The sequence below is a fragment of the Dendrobates tinctorius genome, unplaced genomic scaffold (genome assembly GCF_039654945.1).
Source record: "Dendrobates tinctorius isolate UK_male_01 unplaced genomic scaffold, ASM3965494v1 ptg000213l, whole genome shotgun sequence".
Taxonomy (NCBI): Eukaryota; Metazoa; Chordata; class Amphibia; order Anura; family Dendrobatidae; genus Dendrobates; species Dendrobates tinctorius.
The window spans coordinates 5,209,240-5,229,706 of record NW_027361880.1 but is presented as its reverse complement, the minus strand read 5'-3'; the positions used below and the strand labels follow the sequence as shown (position 1 = coordinate 5,229,706).

The 20,467-nt window shown below is 44.5% G+C and overlaps 1 protein-coding gene across 9 annotated transcripts in view; it reads right to left on the bottom strand.

Moving 5' to 3' along the window:
- Positions 1-532: 532 nt before the first annotated feature.
- The window catches only part of LOC141058603 (rab5 GDP/GTP exchange factor-like), a 37,764-nt gene continuing 17,829 nt past the window's right edge, over positions 533-20,467 (bottom strand). For 7 of the 9 annotated variants that reach the window (XM_073554785.1, XM_073554781.1, XM_073554788.1 and 4 more), the window contains 5 exons: positions 12,671-12,740; positions 4,448-4,583; positions 4,003-4,124; positions 1,755-2,011; positions 533-1,149 (listed from right to left, as the gene is read on the bottom strand). In XM_073554785.1, coding sequence (XP_073410886.1) covers positions 835-1,149; positions 1,755-2,011; positions 4,003-4,124; positions 4,448-4,583; positions 12,671-12,740 — 900 coding nt within the window. In that variant the 3' untranslated portion in view covers positions 533-834. The remainder of the gene's footprint in view (positions 1,150-1,754; positions 2,012-4,002; positions 4,125-4,447; positions 4,584-12,670; positions 12,741-20,467) is intronic. The other 2 variants (XM_073554787.1, XM_073554789.1) reach the window with 1 other exon arrangement.

Genomic DNA, 20,467 nt, shown 5'->3' with positions numbered 1-20,467 from the left:
GCTGACAGACACAAATACCCTTCTTGCCACAGCTTGCCTTGATGTGCCATCCTGGAGGAGCTGCACTACCTGAACAACTTCTGTGGGTTGTAGACACTGCTTCATGCTACTGTGCAGTAACTCTAGGGGTTAGAGCAATGATAAAATGCAAAAGTGACCAAAACAACAACCAAAAAGTATGGGAACAGAGAAATGGTCTGTGGTCACCACCAGCAGAACTACTCCTTTATAGGGGTTGTCTTGTTAATTGCCTATCATTTCTACCTGTTGTCTGTTCCATTTGCACAACAGCAGGAGGAATTGAACCACAATCGGTGTTGCTTCATAACTGGACAGGTTGATTTCACAGAAGTGTGACTGACTTGGAGTTACATTGTGTTGTTTAAGTGTTCCCTTTATTTTTTGAGGTGTATAATTAAAACAGTTAAACTTGACCTAGAAGGTGGAAAATAACAGTATTTTCTATGTCTCAAAGGTCTAATGATTGACCAGAGGTCGATTATTCTAAAAATCATTCAACCAAAGGTGAACGTTATTATAAAAAAATTGAGAACGTGCTTTAATGACAATTTTCCAAATAACCTGGATTATCTATAATTATCTTACTAATGACATTAAACTAATAACAGTTACTTCCAATTTGTAGGTTAACAGCCAACATATTTCTGCTATTTTTGATTATAGAAAACATTGTAGTACCAATCTGAAAAGAGTCATATAAATACAATAGTACACGAAATCAGTGTTAAATACGTGTTTAGAGAAAAATCCTTCATCAGCACAGACTGAACTGGGTAAATAGCAGCTTAGAATGTATCTTCATCTGGAGCTACATCATACACAACTTGCTGTTGAAGTTTTAGTGTCCAGGGGGAATCTACGGATGATTTCCTGAATTTCTCCCTGTACAGACAAAAGCCAGGTTTCCACCTCTTTCCCCAGGCTTTTGGCTTTTTGGAACATAAGATCCTGTCGATGTCGCAGTTCGGCTAGGTGCTTGTTGTTCTTCTCTATTTGTTGCAATGTAATTAGTCCACTATTTGAAGTAAAAGTTGTAACTTCTGAGCCCTGCATTAAACGATTAAATTCTTCTTGCGTGAGACCAAGAGATGAGGCCTCCAGAGTCTCGATGAATGAAGCCGCACAACACTACAGGAATGGAAACATACAAAAATGTTGTAATTACCAATTAAATGTTAGGGCATATTCTACTGCGACCTATGAGTTGTTCCCTGATCATCTGCCATCTGATCTCCACATAGAATGTAGCCAACATTATTTTTTCCAATTGTCAAAGAAGTCTCAAGGGGGAAAAAAAAAAAAAAATAGATGAACTTAAATACATCCGCTTATAACTATTACATCTCATTTCTATACAAGAAACAACAGAGTCAGAGACATCTGATAAGGTCATTTAAGGCCATTATGGAGGTCTATTGACATATGGATATCCCATGAGATTAAAAAAAAAATCCATTTGCAATAAAGGAAGTCATTACTTACATTTATTGGAACATTTGTGAACATTTAGTAATAGCATTGATCAGTTTAGAGAGATTTAAATATGATTCACAACATAATTGTCGAAATTATGTCATACAACATTATTCCCTCCGCATGCATTGATGTGCAGTAGAGCTGCATTATTTCTATTTAATATAGTTTTAGAATGCAAGTATGGAAAGAGCTGGGGATGGAAGACCATGACATTTTTTCCACAATATATACTATAGAGGTGTTTGCTGTATACTTACAAGGTTGGTAAAATAATACCCAGACTCTCCCGTCACAAGTCTTCGGGGATTGCAGAACCTAGTGATGTACTGCAGGTTTGACCACAGTCGGGGAGGGTTTGCCTTCAGCATGCTATATATTAGACACGACAGTAAATCATCAGCTGTTGCAGGCTCTTTCTTGGAGCTTTGTATGGATTTGTAAAGATAGTTACAAGCTCTAGACACATAGGTTAGCTTGTCTTGAGGAGCTCTCTTGGCATCCATTTCTATTAACGCTGTAACAAAGAAAACACAAACAATAAGTGGTTCTCCGAAATTACCAGAACTGGCATAAGTGTTAGGGTACCGTTACACCTAGCGACTCACCAGCGATCCCGACCAGCGATATGACGCGGTCAGGATCGCTGGTGAATCGCTGGGTGGTCGCTAGTGAGCTGCCACTCAGGCAGATCTCACCAGCGACATCGCAGGGGACGGGGATCGCTACTTACCTGTCAGACGCGGCGATCCTGCGTCCTCCCGCCCGGCTCCACGCGTCGCTCGTCGTCACAGCAGGAAGTGCCGCAGGAATTGGACTACGAGGAATGGTCCAGCAGCTTCTCGCGCGATCAGCGATAATCAGCGGGGGAGCCGGTCGGAGGTAAGTATCACATGCAGCGATATCGCTAGTAATATCGCTGTAACGTCACAAAATCGGTGACTTTACAGCGATATTGCTAGTGATATCGCAGTGTGTAACGGGGGCTTTAGAAACAGAGGGCATGATAGGAGGCTGTTCAATACACATTTTTTAGCTTTGTTTAGGGAAAAGGCCCCAACTTAGTGCTAAACATGTCCATTATGTTTAAGAAAAATGGTGTTCTTTAGGCCTTTGTGCAGCCAGTTTACATCAGTATAGCAGCTAAAGTGAAGCATGGGATAGGAGAGTAGACTATACTAGTCCATACCACAGCATCAAGTGAAAAGTGTTATTTTTCACAATATGACCATGTAGGTGACAGACCTCATTTTATATCTGCCACAGGTTTACATGAAATGTATACCTCAAAAGACTCCAGTGAAATCACTGCATATATATGGATGGTTGTCTCCAAAGCGGCGATACTGACTGCTTTTAATGGGAGACAACCATCTCCTGACTCTCCCATGTGAAAGCTTGGCTCAACTGAGTGGTCACGTATGATCAATGGGAAGGTTGGAAGAAATTTCTGCTAGACTCATTTAGCTGTTTTTTTTCGGTGCCAAACAAAAGGTTTCAGCACTTTAATTCAAACTTACAGATCTTTAGCACCACCCACATCAACAGTCAGTGGAGAGTCTGGAGGCCCCCCACACACATTAGTAGGTTGACCAATTCCATTAATGTCAGTTGGTGAAAGGATGGATCCAGAATGGTTCCATCCATAGTCATTAATTGGGTTTTTGAAGCTTATAATATTGATGACCTATCCTTAGGATAGGTAGTTAATCAATTTTAGACTGTTAAAGGGAATCTGTCAGTAGAATCAACCCTCCTAAGCAGTCTATATGGGCACTCAGGTCACAGGAAGGTGAATAAATAGAAACCTTTGTTTTTCATATATCTAAATGAGCTGTTCAGGGCTATAATCCTCCAAAGATTATTATAAAGGGAAGGGCGTTACCAGTGTGACACATGTAACTAACACAGAACAGTAAAACTGAACTTTGTCTACTTACAAACACACTTGCTGCAGCTCTCACAGCTCTACTGTATTACAACAATATTGCAAAAGACGCCTCCTTACACATGAAGCCTTCTGGAATTACTATTTGAACACACCAGGGCACCAAGTGGCCTTAACAGGCGTAATTAAATAATGTTTCACTATTGAAGCTGTATTATTTTTAATTTATATTTGTACTGTTTTGTCTCATATGTTTGTCTGTTTTAACAAATGGTGCAGGAATAAATCAGGAACTATCCGTCAAGATCTGCCGGTATTGCAAATCAATGGGGGGAAAAACAGATCCGCCAAAAAAAATGGCGGATCCGTTTTTTTGCAAAAACGGCGGATTTTGAGTGATGGTCAAAAACGGAAGTGTGAAACAGGCCTAAGCAGATTTCTCTTGCATTAGTTTCTAGAATCCTCATAATGCGTACAGTACAAATTGATTCACCTAAATCTATAAGGTTTTGTATATCACCAAATCAAACTTGTCCCACAGATGCTGGAATAGGAGGAGTTGACTCGGTATAATTTTATTACAATTATTTCTATCATACCAATGGAATTGTTTTTCTTACCAGTTGCAGCACAAGAGATCCCATTCTTCTCTTCCACACTGTTGTCTTCTAGTGGGAGTTGAAGCATCCTTGACGTGACCCAACTCAATGACCTAAGACAGAAAATGTGGTCATAAGAAACCCTGAAACCAGAAAGGGGAATTATGAACATGACAAGATGCCAATGTTTTGTAGGCTTCGCACAATTAAATATTTTTCTGTCAATTGCTCTAGGTCCACAAACACATGCCCAAAACCATGGGGAGCCTCAAGTTACTGCTGCTTACTCACTCAATGTCTCACAAAGATCTCTATTTAGAGATCACTCATTGCACCATCTGGTTTTCTCATCCTGGCTTCAAGCAAAAACAAAGTAGGATCAATAGTAATTAGGTCGGGCATCTGGGGAAAAGGCCGTAATCCTACATTTACCAATGGCGTTGGATACAAAATACACAGCACTTACTTGATGCGCTTTTGGAGAGAGAGATCTTTTTGTTCATCCTGTGAATTTTCCAGACAAAATACAGACTTATAAAGTCGTGTCATCACAAGTTTCTCAATATTGTCCAACAACTGGTCTTTCTCATCTGACATGTGATCTAGAACAGATAAAGTACAAAAAAAAATACTGAGTTCTTGGGGTAACTATATATTCTTCATGTCGACGTTGAAGTTTATCCGTGTGTGTACATGGGCAATAACAATATTTTTAGCTATTGCGTGACTTGTTTCTTGCATTTTTCTTAAGTTTTCCCCTCTGCAGGATCTAATTTTCATCTGTATCTGACCTATTAAGTACAGACTAGCTGCTATGTCATCTCATATACGGCACACAAAGGCATTAGGAACTGTTGCTGTGAATCCAGAACAAGGGGTACTTCTGCAGCATCCAACCCGCGGCGTATAGATTTTACAGCAAATTGGATGGGATTTCAAGAAATCCCATGCTCACTATGAGTCCAGAGATGCACACGGATCACCCACAGAGATGGACATGCAGCACGTCTATTTCTCTTGCGGAAACGTGAGCCTCCGTAAAATAAATTTCACCTGTACAATCTACTGGAAGCGGTAAATTTGAACGGTTCAGTGAACACATGCAGATGCACCTGCGTTCAATAGACGGCAGCGCTTTGGCAGCAGCGGACATGCGTTGCCTCCAAAGCGCTGCCAAGTCCTGATCGTGTACACATACCCTAACACTTCTCCATTCCACACTCTCTCCATAGACTTCAGTAGGCAGCTGTAAGCTGATCCTTCATTGAGTTGGCTCAAAACAAGTGAATAATAAGTTCAAGAGGCTCATTGGTGCAGAAAGAAGTATGTTTCTCTTATAAAATATATTTTACAAAAGTTTCTTATATTTACTATTAATTTATGCGAAGTCTGTTGAAACAGCAGCAACCATTTAATATTGACAACCAATAGAGAAGTTTAAAAAGGTTGTCCGGTCACATCATATTGATGGTCAGTCCACAAGATAGGTCATCATATGAGATGAGTGGGGGATGATCATCCAGCACACCCACTGATTATTTGCGCCAGTTTACACTGGATGAAAAAACACTTTGACTGGAACTGCAAAGTGCGTCTCTATTCAGTGTATCGCGGTTCTGCAGAACAACTCTTCTTTTTCATTCCTGTTTCAAATACACCTGATATCCAATTCTTCTTATATAGTGCTGAATTACACACATTATTAGATGCATTATGTCTGTGTCAAAGGACTAAAGTACGCCACACACATTAGATAGCTGTTGGCCAATCATTTGGTTGACAGCCATCTCAGACTGCTCTTCCTTTCCAGGAGCGCTTGTGTGTGCTTTACAAGAGAGAGCCGTCACCAGATACGTCTAATAGCAGGTTATCTCCAGGAGACAATACCATCACACATGCCAACAATAAATTGTCTGTGGCTATCATACACAGGTTGATTTGAATTACAATCGATATTGGGGGCTCGGCCAACAGTCTAATGTGTATGGCGGGCTTTTCACTTGCATCCTATTTAGAAAACTTTTTTCATTTGGAAATTAAACATCATATTCAGACTGACTTTATAATGAACCTACCTTTCACATTAGAAAAGATAAACAGATTAACTTAAAATGCTTTGGGAAAGAAAGGAGCTAAAAACAATCCATCCGCTAATGGACATGGTCAGACTAACAAGGGGCAATTGAACACATGCAACCTTCAGCTCCTATTTACAAAGGAGAACAGAGCAGCACCATAAAGAGATCAGGATGAAACATTCCTTTGACAGATGGAAACCTTTTATTGATTTACAATCCCCAATCGCTACATGGTTCAAATCTTTCAGTATATAGACCTCAGTGAAGGAAAGTCTGTGGCCTGCTTGTTGTACACGTGTAACGAGGTTCTACATGGGAAACTACAGTAAAAGTTAAATAGTATTTTATGAACGTCACATTATTATTATTATTATTATTATTTATTGTTATAGCGCCATTTATTCCATGGCGCTTTACATGTGAGGAGGGGTATACATAAAAACAAGTACAATAATCTTAAACAATACAAGTCATAACTGGTACAGGAGGAGAGGACCCTGCCCGCGAGGGCTCACAATCTTCAAGGGATGGGTGATAATACAGTAGGCGAGGGTAGAGCTGGTCGTGCAGCGGTTTGGTCACATGGTCTATTGCTTTGATGCTAGTACATTTACCATTACTATACAAACATTTCCACATATATAACTATTCATTTTAGGACCCTTTCATATGTCCGTGTTTCCAGTACGTGTGGCATCTGTTTTTTTCACAGGTACCATACGTACCCATTATAACTTATGGTGCTGGTCACATGTCCGTGTTTTTACATGGATTGTGTGTCTGTGCAAAACTAATGGAGACATGTCCTTTCCTGGCACCATGGATGATAAGGGCTAATATAAGTCTATGGATCTGTGAAAAATACATACAGCAAACAGATGGCATCCATGTTTAACATTAAAAATTATAGGAAAAGCTTTGTAATTTATTTCCTTTCTTCATCCATACCAGAAAAATACTAATGACTCTCCAATGGTAAAAACGGACACACAGATGACACCAATATCGTTTTTTTTACGTACGTGTTTTATACGGACATGTGAAGGGGTCTGTGGTGTAGTTACCACTATGTCAGGTAGGGGGCGCTGTGTGGGTGTCCCAGGACGGGTGTACAGGCACATTCAGTGTGGTAACAGGAGCAGGGTCCTAAATGACCATTATGGGTCTCAAGGTGGGTGGCCTTGGGATGCAGGCTCCAGGGTGTATTGATCAGCAGAGGTACTGCTGATCTTTCTGTTACACTGTGTCAGGGAAGCCTGTGTGTGTCTATACAACCTTTAGTGATGTCATAGCCATGTGATCACCTGTGGGTGTGGTTACAGGGCTATGTAATTGAGGTGTTTGGCACATGTGAGAGAGTGTGAGAGGGAGTCTGTCAGAGTGTGGACAGACTTCCATGTGTCCAGGTGGGACACTACAGAGAGTGGTCTGTGTTCCAAGGAAGGAGAAGCCTTCCTGTGTCTGCGGCTGCAGATAGAGCGCTGCTCTGGACATTGCCCTGGCCTATGTATATTAGTTGTATATGGGGAGGACTACACCTCCCAGCATGTGCTGAGACTCTCGGTCCGAGTCTGAAGCCACGGACGTTTATGTTCTTTTGTGCCTAAGCTAGAGGCTATTTTGGTGATATGCTGAGTTATGGTTTATGGAGCAAATAAACCTCATGAACTTTGGGAAGAACCTGCCTCATGATTGTCTCCCGCTGCACCTGAGCGAGTCACATCCCTACAATTGGCGGAGAACGCGGGCAGCGATTCCCAGAAGCACGTGTGGTAGCGCTGGCGATTCTGAGCCAGGAGAGCAGGCGGTCTGACAACCGTGAGTAATACTGACCGAGGTCAGAGAAAGTGACTGTATTAAAATTTGTGGGATACCTCTGAGGAGAAGAGGCGTCCAGGAACCTGTGTGGCCGACACAGGTAACAGACAGGAGTCTGTGTTGCACTGACCAGGGTCAGTGAGAGACTGTGTTCCTGGAGGGTTCAGTGAGCAAGGTCCTGGAGGGTCAGTGTTGGGAAGAGCCCTGAAGCACGTGCTATGACCTTGGACCTGGTGAGGCGTGTGTTGGGCAGTCTCAGGTGGAGACGGATGTCCTGAAGAGCACCCGCTGAGCCCCTGGACCTGGTGAGGCCGGTGTGTTGGGAGACCCTGGGAGGAGGGCTGCTCCCTGAATAGCACCCGGTGCGCCCTGTGTGGTGGACGGTCTCAGGCGGAGACGGTACGTCCTGAGTGGCACACGAACAGGACACGTGAGAGACTGTGCATGTGTTTTTTTTTCCCCTTTTCCTCGTTTTCTCTGCAAAAACCTGAAAGTGCTTGCTGTGGCTCAGTGGGGTCATGAAGGTCTCGCAGCACAGGGCCCTGGTGTTTTTCCTGGGAGCATTGGTAGCAGACGCTGTCTGTCTACACCATCCTGCTGCAGCTTTATTGCATATGACTAAGCGGGTACAGTAGTTGTGGCTTTACACAACTATTAAGGGTGAGTACCCTGTATTATTGCTGCATAACCCATTATACCTGCACTGGTAAGGCCCTATGGGCGCACTTTTGTGGCTTTTTTATCTTTGAGGGTGACAAGCGGCTTTCAGTAACCCGGCGGGGTTACGAAGGTGACAAGCGGCTTCCGGTGGATCGGCGGGTCCACGAAGATGGCGCAGCAGGAGCTGCAGTGACACCAGCCGCTGTGTATGTGTGTGAACAGCAGCCGGAGGTGCCGGTGATCAGTGACAGCAGGAGCTGTGGTGGTGCCAGCAAAGACTTGTGTGGTATCGTTAAAAGACAAACTGTACTGTGTGAACTGTGGCCTAAGAGGTTCTGCAGGACGGACATGGGGAAATCCCAAAAGGGGGCGGTGACCCAAAAGGGGGCGGTGACCCAAATTGGGGCGGTGACCCAAAAGGGGGCGGTGACCCAAATTGGAGTGGTAACCCAAAAAGGGGTGGAGTTCCAAAAGGGGGCGGTGACCAAAATTGTGGTGGCAACCCAAAGCGGGGTGGTGGTCCAGAAAGGGGCCAAGTGTGAAGAAGTGACAGCACTGGGTGACTCAGTAGGTATGTCTGGAGTACCGCAGTGTATGTGCAGGTCTTTTTCAGAATGTGGAATATCCTTTCCGGGGAGTAATGATGGGCCACAGATGTGTACAGTGATGCTGCATCGGGAAGGAGCCTTTGGTCGGCTGGAATCAGAGTCAGGTGACTCTGACAGGAACTCCTCTCGTTTTCTCTCTGACCGAGAAAAACATCAGGGTTCGCTGTAAACACGGGGTCACGGTGAACTACGCAGTAGACAGAGTAGTGTTTGAGGGGACCAAAGGTGGTGAGTGCCAAGGTAGAGGGATACCACGGGACTTAGTCTATGCCTGGGAGAGGGGCCGGGACTTTCTTTTGTTTGATGACGTTTGGTCTGACGATGGAGATGCTTCGACTGTGGGGCAAGCAGACACTGAGACAGTGACGGCTCCTGACATGGACAGGTCAGAGGTAGAACTGACCAGAGGAAGAAGTACATCTGCCCAACTGACGGACCTGACGTCTCGTGATAAGACAGATGGTGGGCTGGGAGAGGAGACGACTGGACTAGACACATTGGTGCTGGACGGTAACTGGAGGGTTCACTCGACTGGGGTGACTGACCCAGTGGTACCCTTTAACGATATAATTAAAGAGGTAGTAGTGAGACACGTGATGGACAAAAGAGAGCAGGATCGTGAGATACAGCTGATAAAGGAGACTGTAACAGAACATGTCGAACGGGAAAGAGTCCTAAGGCAAGCAGCTGAGCACAGAGTGGATGAGCTGGAGAAGGAAGTCTCTGAGCTCAGAGGTCACCTGTCAGCGTGTAAAACCATGAACAAGACCCTGTTGGAAGATATGGAGGTGCTCAGAGAGGCCCAAGAGAAGCATCAACAGGAGATTCTCAGGAGAGAGGATGAGCGTCGCTACCTGGCAGAGGAGAAAGATAAAATTCTGCAAGAACTCAGTGGAGTAGTAAAAGGTCTTCTGCAGGAGAAGTGGAGGGGCGAAGACGTACAGCGGCCTTGCCCGACTGATAGCAAGGCAGAACTGCCAAAGCCCATCTTGGAAAAGGGTCCTGAAGACTGTAAATCTCAGGAAGATGGTGAGCCAAGAGCTGCACAAGACAGTCACCCGGTCTTGGCAGATACCTTGAGGGAAGTGTCCGTGGGGAACCCAGAGCCATCTGTCCAGGATGAGAGCAAGTCCATGACCTTCAAGTGTGTGATGGAGGTACCCGAAGACGAGCGAGAAGCGTGTGCCAGCGAAGGTGTGCATGAGACCTTTAAAAAGGCAGTAAAGGCCTATAGTGTGAGCTGGGCACCAGAAACAGACCAGTTGGTGATACTGGCAGAAACGGAAGACACAGAGAGAAGGGTGGCTGTCCTGAAGGAGATGCACCTACAATGTCTCCGCACGAAACAGATGCTCGTGGAGCGTAATAGGAAAGCCGCTCGACGTCTGGAGCTTGCAAGGGAAGCACAAAGTCGGCTGGGCTTTGTGGAAGACATAATTCCGGTGCCCAGAAATCTGGTGGGGAAAGTCGTTGGCAGACTTGGAAAGGTGATGCAGGAGATGGTGAATCGATCCTGTGTGAAGAGAGTGAGGATCCCACCTGCTGGTGAAATCCAAGTCGTTATTGAAGATGACATGGTTCCTGTCATTGTGGTTGGTTCGGTGGAAAGCATTGGGAAGCTTCGCATGCTCCTGGAATATCGGGTAGCGTACCTGAAGGAGATTGAGCAGCTAAGACAGGATCGACTGCAGATGAATGAGCAGATAGAGAACGTCAGGTGGCGTCCCCCTCCAACCCAAGGTGTAAGGACCCGAAGGGATCCTCCAAGGAATGAAAGGACAGGTAGCCGAAGGCAAGAACGTCGAGAGTCCGCAAGTGGCCGTTCTAATCTTAGTAACATAGGCACGAGACTCGGTGGTGGACATAGCGACAGAGGGTCAGACTCAGACCAGCCAGTTGGCCCAGCTGGATGTGGGACTCATGACCGTGCGAAATGGGAGAGCCAGCCAGTGAGAGAAAGGTCGCGTGATGAAGCACACTGCAGACAGGTGGAGACTAAAGAGTGTCTGGTCACACTGACTGACGTTGACGGGAAGGCCAAAGCCCAAGGCCGAGATACTGACCGCTGGGGGCAGGGGAGGCCTAACGTAAATATGCAGTATGACTACCGAAACAGACGGAGATGGTCCTCCCGACTGGTAGGGCAAGGTGACATGGGTGCCAGGTCTCAAGATCCCTGGGTGATGTCATGTGTTCAACCCCACAAGTTTGAACAGAGGGGGGAGGTATGTGGTGTAGTTACCACTATGTCAGGTAGGGGGCGCTGTGTGGGTGTCCCAGGACGGGTGTACAGGCACATTCAGTGTGGTAACAGGAGCAGGGTCCTAAATGACCATTATGGGTCTCAAGGTGGGTGGCCTTGGGATGCAGGCTCCAGGGTGTATTGATCAGCAGAGGTACTGCTGATCTTTCTGTTACACTGTGTCAGGGAAGCCTGTGTGTGTCTATACAACCTTTAGTGATGTCATAGCCATGTGATCACCTGTGGGTGTGGTTACAGGGCTATGTAATTGAGGTGTTTGGCACATGTGAGAGAGTGTGAGAGGGAGTCTGTCAGAGTGTGGACAGACTTCCATGTGTCCAGGTGGGACACTACAGAGAGTGGTCTGTGTTCCAAGGAAGGAGCAGCCTTCCTGTGTCTGCGGCTGCAGATAGAGCGCTGCTCTGGACATTGCCCTGGCCTATGTATATTAGTTGTATATGGGGAGGACTACACCTCCCAGCATGTGCTGAGACTCTCGGTCCGAGTCTGAAGCCACGGACGTTTATGTTCTTTTGTGCCTAAGCTAGAGGCTATTTTGGTGATATGCTGAGTTATGGTTTATGGAGCAAATAAACCTCATGAACTTTGGGAAGAACCTGCCTCATGATTGTCTCCCGCTGCACCTGAGCGAGTCACATCCCTACAGGGTCCTTACTCATTAATTGCACAGTTTTTTACAGACATCATTATCACTGTCCCCATTGGGGCTCACAATCTAAGTTCCCTATCAGTATGTATTTGAAGTGTAGGCGAAAACCGGAGAACCCAGAGGAAACCCACACAAACACGGGGAGAACATACAAACTCCTTGCTGATGTTGTCCTTGGTGGGATTTAAACCCAAGACCCCAGGACTGCAAGGCAACAGTGCTGACCACTGAGCCACCGTGCTGCCCAACGACACATGCATCCTAATATACAATACTATTCATAGTTAAATTGAACCTTACAGCAGGATTTACCCTTAGAAGGCATTAGGAGCTCATTATCAGCCTCCTAATAGTTTTTGATGATCCGCATATAATCCATATACTATACCCTATTGTTGTAAATTTATGTATGATTTATATAAAATATATCATCTAATTCTAGATGTATTTTGATATTGGGTATTATTTTTAGAGCTACCACCCAAAACATAAAAATACTAAAATAATAAATGCCATTTTCTTTAATGTTTCTACGCCTTTATAATATATATCTTCAATAATTAGAAGTGAAGGCTGTATTTTTATTCACTGTACAGTTTGGATATTCTCTCACCAGGGTAGTAGAGCACAATTTGTTGGTAGAAGCTTTGTACTTCTTCTGCTTTTTTGTCCACAGTCATATGCTGGAAGACAAACATAATTTATGAGTCATACATCAATCTCTTAATGAGAACCACATTACAAGGACACCGAAACCTTCTGGCTGTGATGTGCAAATATTCCCTAATGCTTTTCACTGACTATCTCTCCCACATTAATATCAGGACACAAAGGGGATCACAATCTATTTCTTTTATCAATTAACAGAATGCAAAATGAATAAACAAGAAAAATCTAAATTAAATCAATATTTGGTGTAACCACACTTTGCCTTTAATACTGCATCAATTCCTCAAGATACCCTTGCAGAGTTTTTGAAAAAAAACTCCACAGGAAGATTGTTCCCAACATCTTGAAAAACGAACCACAGAATTTCTGTGGCTTGCATAAATCCTTTTGTCTCTTCATGTCATCCTACACTGACTCAGCATGAGATAGGGGATAATTTCCAGATCACTGGTGGTTTGACAGCTAGGACCACCACCGATCCAGGACTCTGAAGAGCCTTGTGTGAAAGGAGCTATGATTGATCGTGCACACTGAAACTCATTCATTCTTAAAGGGACCGATGAAGATAACGATAATGGCCTACAGCGTCTCCGGTCTCCCACCTAAGGCTGGTTTCACATTTGCGCTTTTGTGCGCAGCGCATCGTGCGCACCCGTGCGCACTGCGCACCTATATTTAGCATGACGTGCGCATGGTCTTGCGCACACGTGCGTTTTCGTGCGCATGCGTTTTTTTGTCTTTCGCGCCAGGCGCGCCAGACGCAACATGTTGCATTTTTTGGTGCACCCTGTCTCGGTAAAAAAAAACGCTTGCGCACGGAATGCGCAAAAACAACACATTGAAGTCTATGGGAACGCATGCGTGCGCATGGTCTTGCGCACGGTTGCGTTTTTTTGCGCATGAGTTTTTGAGTGAAACAAGTCTAGAATGTTCTCTAGACAATGGAAAAAATGACACACCTAAAAACGCATGTGCATAAAAAAACGCAAACGCATGCAAAAACGCATGTAAAACGCAAGCAACGCTGCGTTTTTTTTACGCATCAGCGTGCGCATGACGTTAAAAAAACGCGCGTTTGTTTTGCGTTTTTCTTTGCGTTTTTTATGCGCCCGATGCGCTGCGCAAAAAAACGCTAATGTGAAACTAGCCTTACACATCTTGGACATATTTAGTTGGCAATTGCAAAGGGAGCTGGCAACAGCAAATCTTGATGATTTGCGTGCCCAAGTGCATTCAGCATGGCAAAATGTTCTTCAAATAAATAATAATAATCTCATTGATGGATAAGACATGTAAGTGCATGTATTTCTGTGTAAGGCGCTCATCATCATGACGTGTTGGAAATTTTAGTTCCATGAATTTTCATGATTTCACCATTTGTATATCATTAAAGGGGATGTCTGGGACTTTTATATTGATAGCCTATCCTTAAGATAGGTCATCAATATCTGATTGGTGGGGGTGTGACACTTGGCACCCCTGAAGAACAGCTATTCTCGGTGGTGGCCTGGTGTTCTTGAGCTAAACGATACAGCATGGTCAACTCCATAGTGGCCATGATCGAATACTACACATCCACCCCCATCTGAATCAACAGGGGGTGAATGTGCAGTACCGGGCCACAGCCGCTATACAGTTGACAGCAGGGGCGGGCTGGGCCGGGTGGCAGGGAGGCATTTGCCCCCCGGGCCAGTTAATTAGCGACAGACAGGGCTGCCCACACTCCCCACAGCGTGTACTATGAGATCACCTGGCTGCAGCCTGTGGAGAGCAGCCAAGACAGCGTTGCTATGGCACCCAGCTGCACGCTGGGATTGGATGAGCCAGCCAGGGTTTTGAATCCACTGGAGCTGAAGCTTGGCGAGCGAGTGACTGGCTGGCATTAGAGTGTCAGTGTGCCGCATACCGTGAGAGAGAGAGAACATGGAGGCCAGTCTGAGTCCCACTCCCTGCTGCCCATTGCCTGAGGTAAATGTGTCCATATCCTATCCTGGCTGCTGCACATACTGCTGTAGTGCTGTTAGTGGCCATCTGATTCTGCAGCAGTGCTCATGTGACATGAATTCATCATATTCTCTCATGATATCTTGATCTATTGACAATAGATCAAGATATCATGAGAATTGTGTATAGTGCATCCCCCCTGTGTATACTGCACCCTGTATATAGAGCCTGTGTATTATACATAGCAGGTACTATATACATGGCGCAGTATACACTGTGTATACTGCACCCTGTATATAGTACCTGCTATGTATAATACACAGGCTCTATATACAGGGTGCAGTGTATATATAGGGTGCATTATATACAGTGTATACTGCACCCTGTATATAGTACCTGCGTATACAGCACCCAATATATACTGCACCATGTACATAGTACCTGTGTATAAAACACAGGCACTATATACAGGGTGCAGTATATACAGAGTTCAGCATACACAAGTACTATATACAGGGTGCAGTACAGTATATACAGGGGCAGACGCGCTGGTCGCCATCGCCCCCGTGGTGCCACTCACTTGTAATTATGAGATAATCGGGCACTTTAACCATTGTACTTCCGGGCCCGTATTAGCGTCTGAGCCACATAGGGCAACACATTGGTTGGCATTATAATTAAAAACATGAAGGAAAAAAAAGATTTTTTGGCCACAGCTGTCACTCACCTTGCTTTTAGTATAACATACGAGTATATATCTGCATGTATATTTTGATATTATAAATTTTTGATCTGGCCATGTGTGTTCACTGGGTTATTCATCCTAATACATGGTTGGGGGTTAGGTTCCACGTGTTTTTCCACGGTGCGTGGCATGTCCGCCTCTGCATCTGTTTCTGTCCGTCACTGTCTTGTACCTGCTGTCAATTTGAATAAAGTTTTTTGTATTTTTCTACTTATGGATCTATGGTCGTGCAAGCTGAAGACATGGATGAACTCTTTATGCATCAAATGGCCAAAGTTCTCCAAAAAATATGACATAGTTGTCATGGGAGATTTCAACTATCCAGACATTTGTTGGGAATCTCTCTAAGGCAAAACTAACAGGTCAAGGAAATTCTTATCCTCTCTTGCTGACAACTTTATCTTCCAAAAGGTAGGGGAGAAAACAAGGGGAACTGCTACCTTGGATCTAATCGTTATAAACAGGGAGGAAATGGTTGAGGAGGTAAAAGTGGCTGGGACCCTAGGAGGTAGCGACCATGCTATTTTAGAATTTTGGATAACTAGATGCGGAAGTCCTGTGAAGACTCAGACGTCAAGGTTAGGCATTGCGCGAACGACCTTTGTGACATCGCGGTCGCATGACCGCGACGTCATCTCAGGTTATTCTCGCAAAGCAAGCCTGGGAACGGAACTTGCCAGCAGCGCCGCTGAGGACTCCGGGGGCCATCAGAAGGAGAGTATATTCCTATTTTAATTCTATTTTTTTTTTTTTTACAGGATTATGGTACCCAGGGCAAGGAGGAGAGACTCCTCTCCTCCAGACCCTGGGTACCATCCGCACATGAAGCGCTCACTTTATGCATGGTGGGCATAGCCACATGCGTAAAGTGAACATTTCAATGCAATCCTATGGTGGCGGAATCGCTGCGATTCCGCAGAAATAATGGACATGCTGCGGATTTTACCGCTATGCGATTCCGCAGTGGGAAAATCCACACCATTGACACAGCAACTGCGGAATCTCATACAATTGCATGGGGATGCGTTTTTAAAAAAATTTTTTTTTTTTTTTTTTTTAAGCGTTTCCGCTGCTGCAAAAACACGGCAGAAACGCTAAAAACGCAACGTGGGCACATAGGCTTAGGCCGGAGATACACTAGCAAATTTGAAATGGGTCCGATTTTAATACAGGAAATGCAGATTGCAATGCGATTTTAACATGAGCTTTTACATACAGCAATTCTGTCATTTACACATCGTTTTAAATCAAAATATTCTTCAAAAAAATATTTATATATATATTTAGAAGAAAATGATAGAATGCAGTAAATACATACAGAATAGGTAGATATATAGATGTGTGTGATAAATACAATTAGCACAGTGTGTGCAGCTTACTGTAAATGTACTTCATTAATAAAACATTATTTTGGGGAAAAAATGGCATGGGCTTCCGCTCAATTTTCCAAACCAGAACAGGGTAAGCCAGCGACTGGGGGTAGGTGTTTATAGCCTGGGAAGGAGGGGGGGTAATACCCATGGATCTTCCCAGGCTGTTAATATCAGCTCACAGCTGTATATTTAGCATTTACTGGCTATTAAAATATGGGAGCCCCCCCAAAAATGACGTTGGGTCCCCCTATAATTAATATCCAGAAAAGGCTATGCAGACAGCTGCGGGCTGATATTCATAGCCTAGGAAGAGCCCATGGATATTGACTCCCCCCCCGGCTACATACAACAGCTCTCAGCCTCCCCAGAAATGGCGCATCTCTAAGATGTGCCAATTCCGGCACATAGTCTCGCTCTTCCCACTTGCCCTGTAGCGGTGGCAAGTGGGGTAACGGAGAGGTGTCAATATGACGCCTATTAATAATCCTATAGTTCTGTCCATCGTTGTGTCCCATGCAGTAATCCATATCTAGGGTAAATTCTATTTTCAACCAGGACGGTGCTGAGACGCTACCGCCCCGGCTGTAAGCTACTGGTGAATGAGATGCTGCCGACGCTGCTTCCGTGACTAGTGCTTACGTCAATGATGCTGCGCTCCCTCACAGCCTGACCCGTGCTGAACTCTGGAGTGTGGGAAAATGAACTGGCATTTTCCCACGCTTCAGAGTTAATCGTAGCATATGGCCAATATAAGATGCAGCCACAGCCTTTCAAGGCTTATCTACAGCATTCTATAATGCTGTAGATAAGCCCCTGATCCGTCCTGAAAGGTAAGAAAAATTAGTCTCATCCGGGGGTCGGTCTGGTCCGATGGGTGTCGCAGGTTCGGGTCCTCCCATCATCTTAGGATCGCCACCCTTCCTGTTTGCTTCATGGTCCTGGGAATCGCACTCCTACGCAGGTGTACTAATCTGCCCTGTTGAGGGCAGAGCAAAGTACTGCAGTGCGCCGGCGCTAGGCCTCTCTGACTTTTACCGGCGCCTGCGCACTGCAGTACTAACAGGGCAGATAAGTACATCGGCACAGGAGCACACACTAACATTAAACACTAACATAGCCTTTTTTCTATTGATAAGCATTTATTGTTTCTCAACCATTTTTATGAAATGGGTTGTTGGGTGTACCTCTGTCGCACATGACCTATACTCAAGTGTTACTACAAGAGACCTAAGCCTTAACATAGGCAGCGGTCCGCGTCACAGTCGGCCACTACATTGTGCTTGCCCCCCAGGCTAAAATTTGCCAGCCAGCCCCTGGTTGACAGAGTTTTGTAGTTTTGTTCTGCGAGTGAACACATCCGGCCGCCTCTGGTACTGGGAAAACCAAGATTGGTGGGGTTGGGGGCAGATATCATCTCCCTAGCTGATCAGATATTGGTGAAAAATCCAAGACAACCCTTTTAACATGTCAAGAGACTCGGCTTTATTCGTAATCTCACGATTTTTCCTTCTTTGTGTTACAATTTTGAAGCTCATGAGCATATATAGACAACCAAATTTGTTATTCAGGACACCAGAATAGTTCATAGCATTTTAGTAATGACGTATCTAAATAGCTTTTGACAACTTGACAGAAGAGGTTCTCTCAATGACCTCTTTTTAAAATGTATGTAAATGTTTGTTCATGTATTGGAGACCCTGAAAAGCCCTGTAGATTCATGGAGATCTGGGTCTTAAGACTCCGACTGACTGCTCAAACCACTGAATAGAAGTGCTCATTTAATGCATCAGCATGCACACAGTGATGCTTCCACCAAGGAAGTATATGCTGCATAGGCCACATTATACAAAGGTATGCCATATTAGTGCCCTTTTGACATACGTTACACATGTATACTTATTTTTTATTTTAACATACATTAGATGGCATTGCTCAGTTCTAACATTCAAGTGCAAAATTAACAAAGGCTTAACAGGAAAGCTTATGTTTCCATGTAGCGAATATCCCGCAGATTTTTGGAGAGAATTTGTAATTCGTGAATTCGGGTTTAGATTTTAATAAATATATAGGGTGAAAAATCTGCAGCATACTGTGGGTACAAAAAGTATTCAGACCCCTTTAAATTTTTCCCTGTTTCATTGCAGCCATTTGGTAAATTCAAAAACGTTCATTTTTTTCTCATTATTGTACACTCTGCACCCCACCTTGACAGAAAAAACAGAAATGTAGAAATAATTTTGCAAATTTATTAAAAAAGAAAAACAAATATCACATGGTCATAAGTATTCAGACCCTTTGCTCAACATTCAGTAGAAGCACCCTTTTGAAGCTAGTACATCCATGAGTCTTTTTGGGAATGATGCAAAAAAAAAAAAAAAATGTTCACATCAGGATTTGGGGATCCTCTGCCATTCTTCCTTGCAGATCTTCTCCAGTTCTGTCAGGTTATTATTATTATTATTATTATTTTTTATTTATATAGCGCCATTAATTCCATGGTGCTGTACATGAGAAGGGGGTTACATACAAAGTTATAGATATTGTTAACAGTAAACACGTTTCCACAACAAATTTACAATGACAGACTGGTACAGAGGGGAGAGGACCCTGTCCTTGCGGACTTACATTCTACGGGATAGCGGGGAAGAGACAGAAGGTCGGGGGTGCAGCAGCTCTGGTGGTGATGAGGCGGCAGCTCAGGCGGTGGTGAGGCGTCAGAATGGTTATTGTAGTCTGTAAGCTTTCCTGAAAAGATGGGTTTTCAGGTTCCGTCTGAAGGATCCGAGGGTGGTGGATAATCGGATGTGTTGAGGCATGGAATTCCAGAGGATAGGGGATACTCGGGAGAAATCTTGGAGGCGGTTGTGTGAGGAACGAATAAGTGTGGAGGAGAGTAGGATGTCTTGGGAGGATCGAAGAGTACGTGAGGGAAGATATTGGGAGATTAGTTCAGAGATATAGGGAGGGGAAAGGTTGTGGATGGCTTTGTAGGTTGGATGGTGAATGTTGGTGGATAGCCATTTCAGGTCTCTCCAGAGATGCTCAATTGGGTTTAGGGCAGGGCTCTGGCTCGGCCAGTCAAAAATTGTCACAGAGTTGTTCCGAAGCCACTCCTTTGTTATTTTAGCTTTGTGCTTAGGGTCATTGTCTTGTTGGAAGGTGAACCTTTGGCCAGGTCTGAGGTCCAGAGCACTCTTGCAGGATATCTCTGTACTTTTCCGCATTCATGTTTCCTTCAATGGCAACCAGTCGTCCTGTCCCTGCAGCCAATAAACACCCCCCATAGCATGATGCTGCCACCACGTTTCACTGTTGGGATTGTATTGGGCAGGTGATGAGCACTGCCTGGTTTTCTCCACACATACCGCTTAGAATTATCACCAAAAAGGTCTATCTTCATCTCATCAGAACAGAGAATCTTATTTCTGATAGTCTGTGAGTCCTCTATGTGTTTTTTTTTTTTTTAGCAAACTCCATGCGGGCTTTCATATGTCTTGCACTGAGGAAAGGCTTTGGTCGGGCCACTCTGCCATAAAGGCCCGACTGGTGGAGGGCTGCAGTGAAAGGAGAAAGTTCCACAAAGTCAACTATCTCCTTACTGCATCTGTGGAGCTCAGCCACAGTGATATTAGGGTTCTTCTTTACCTATCTCAACAAGCCTCTTCTCCCAAGATTGCTC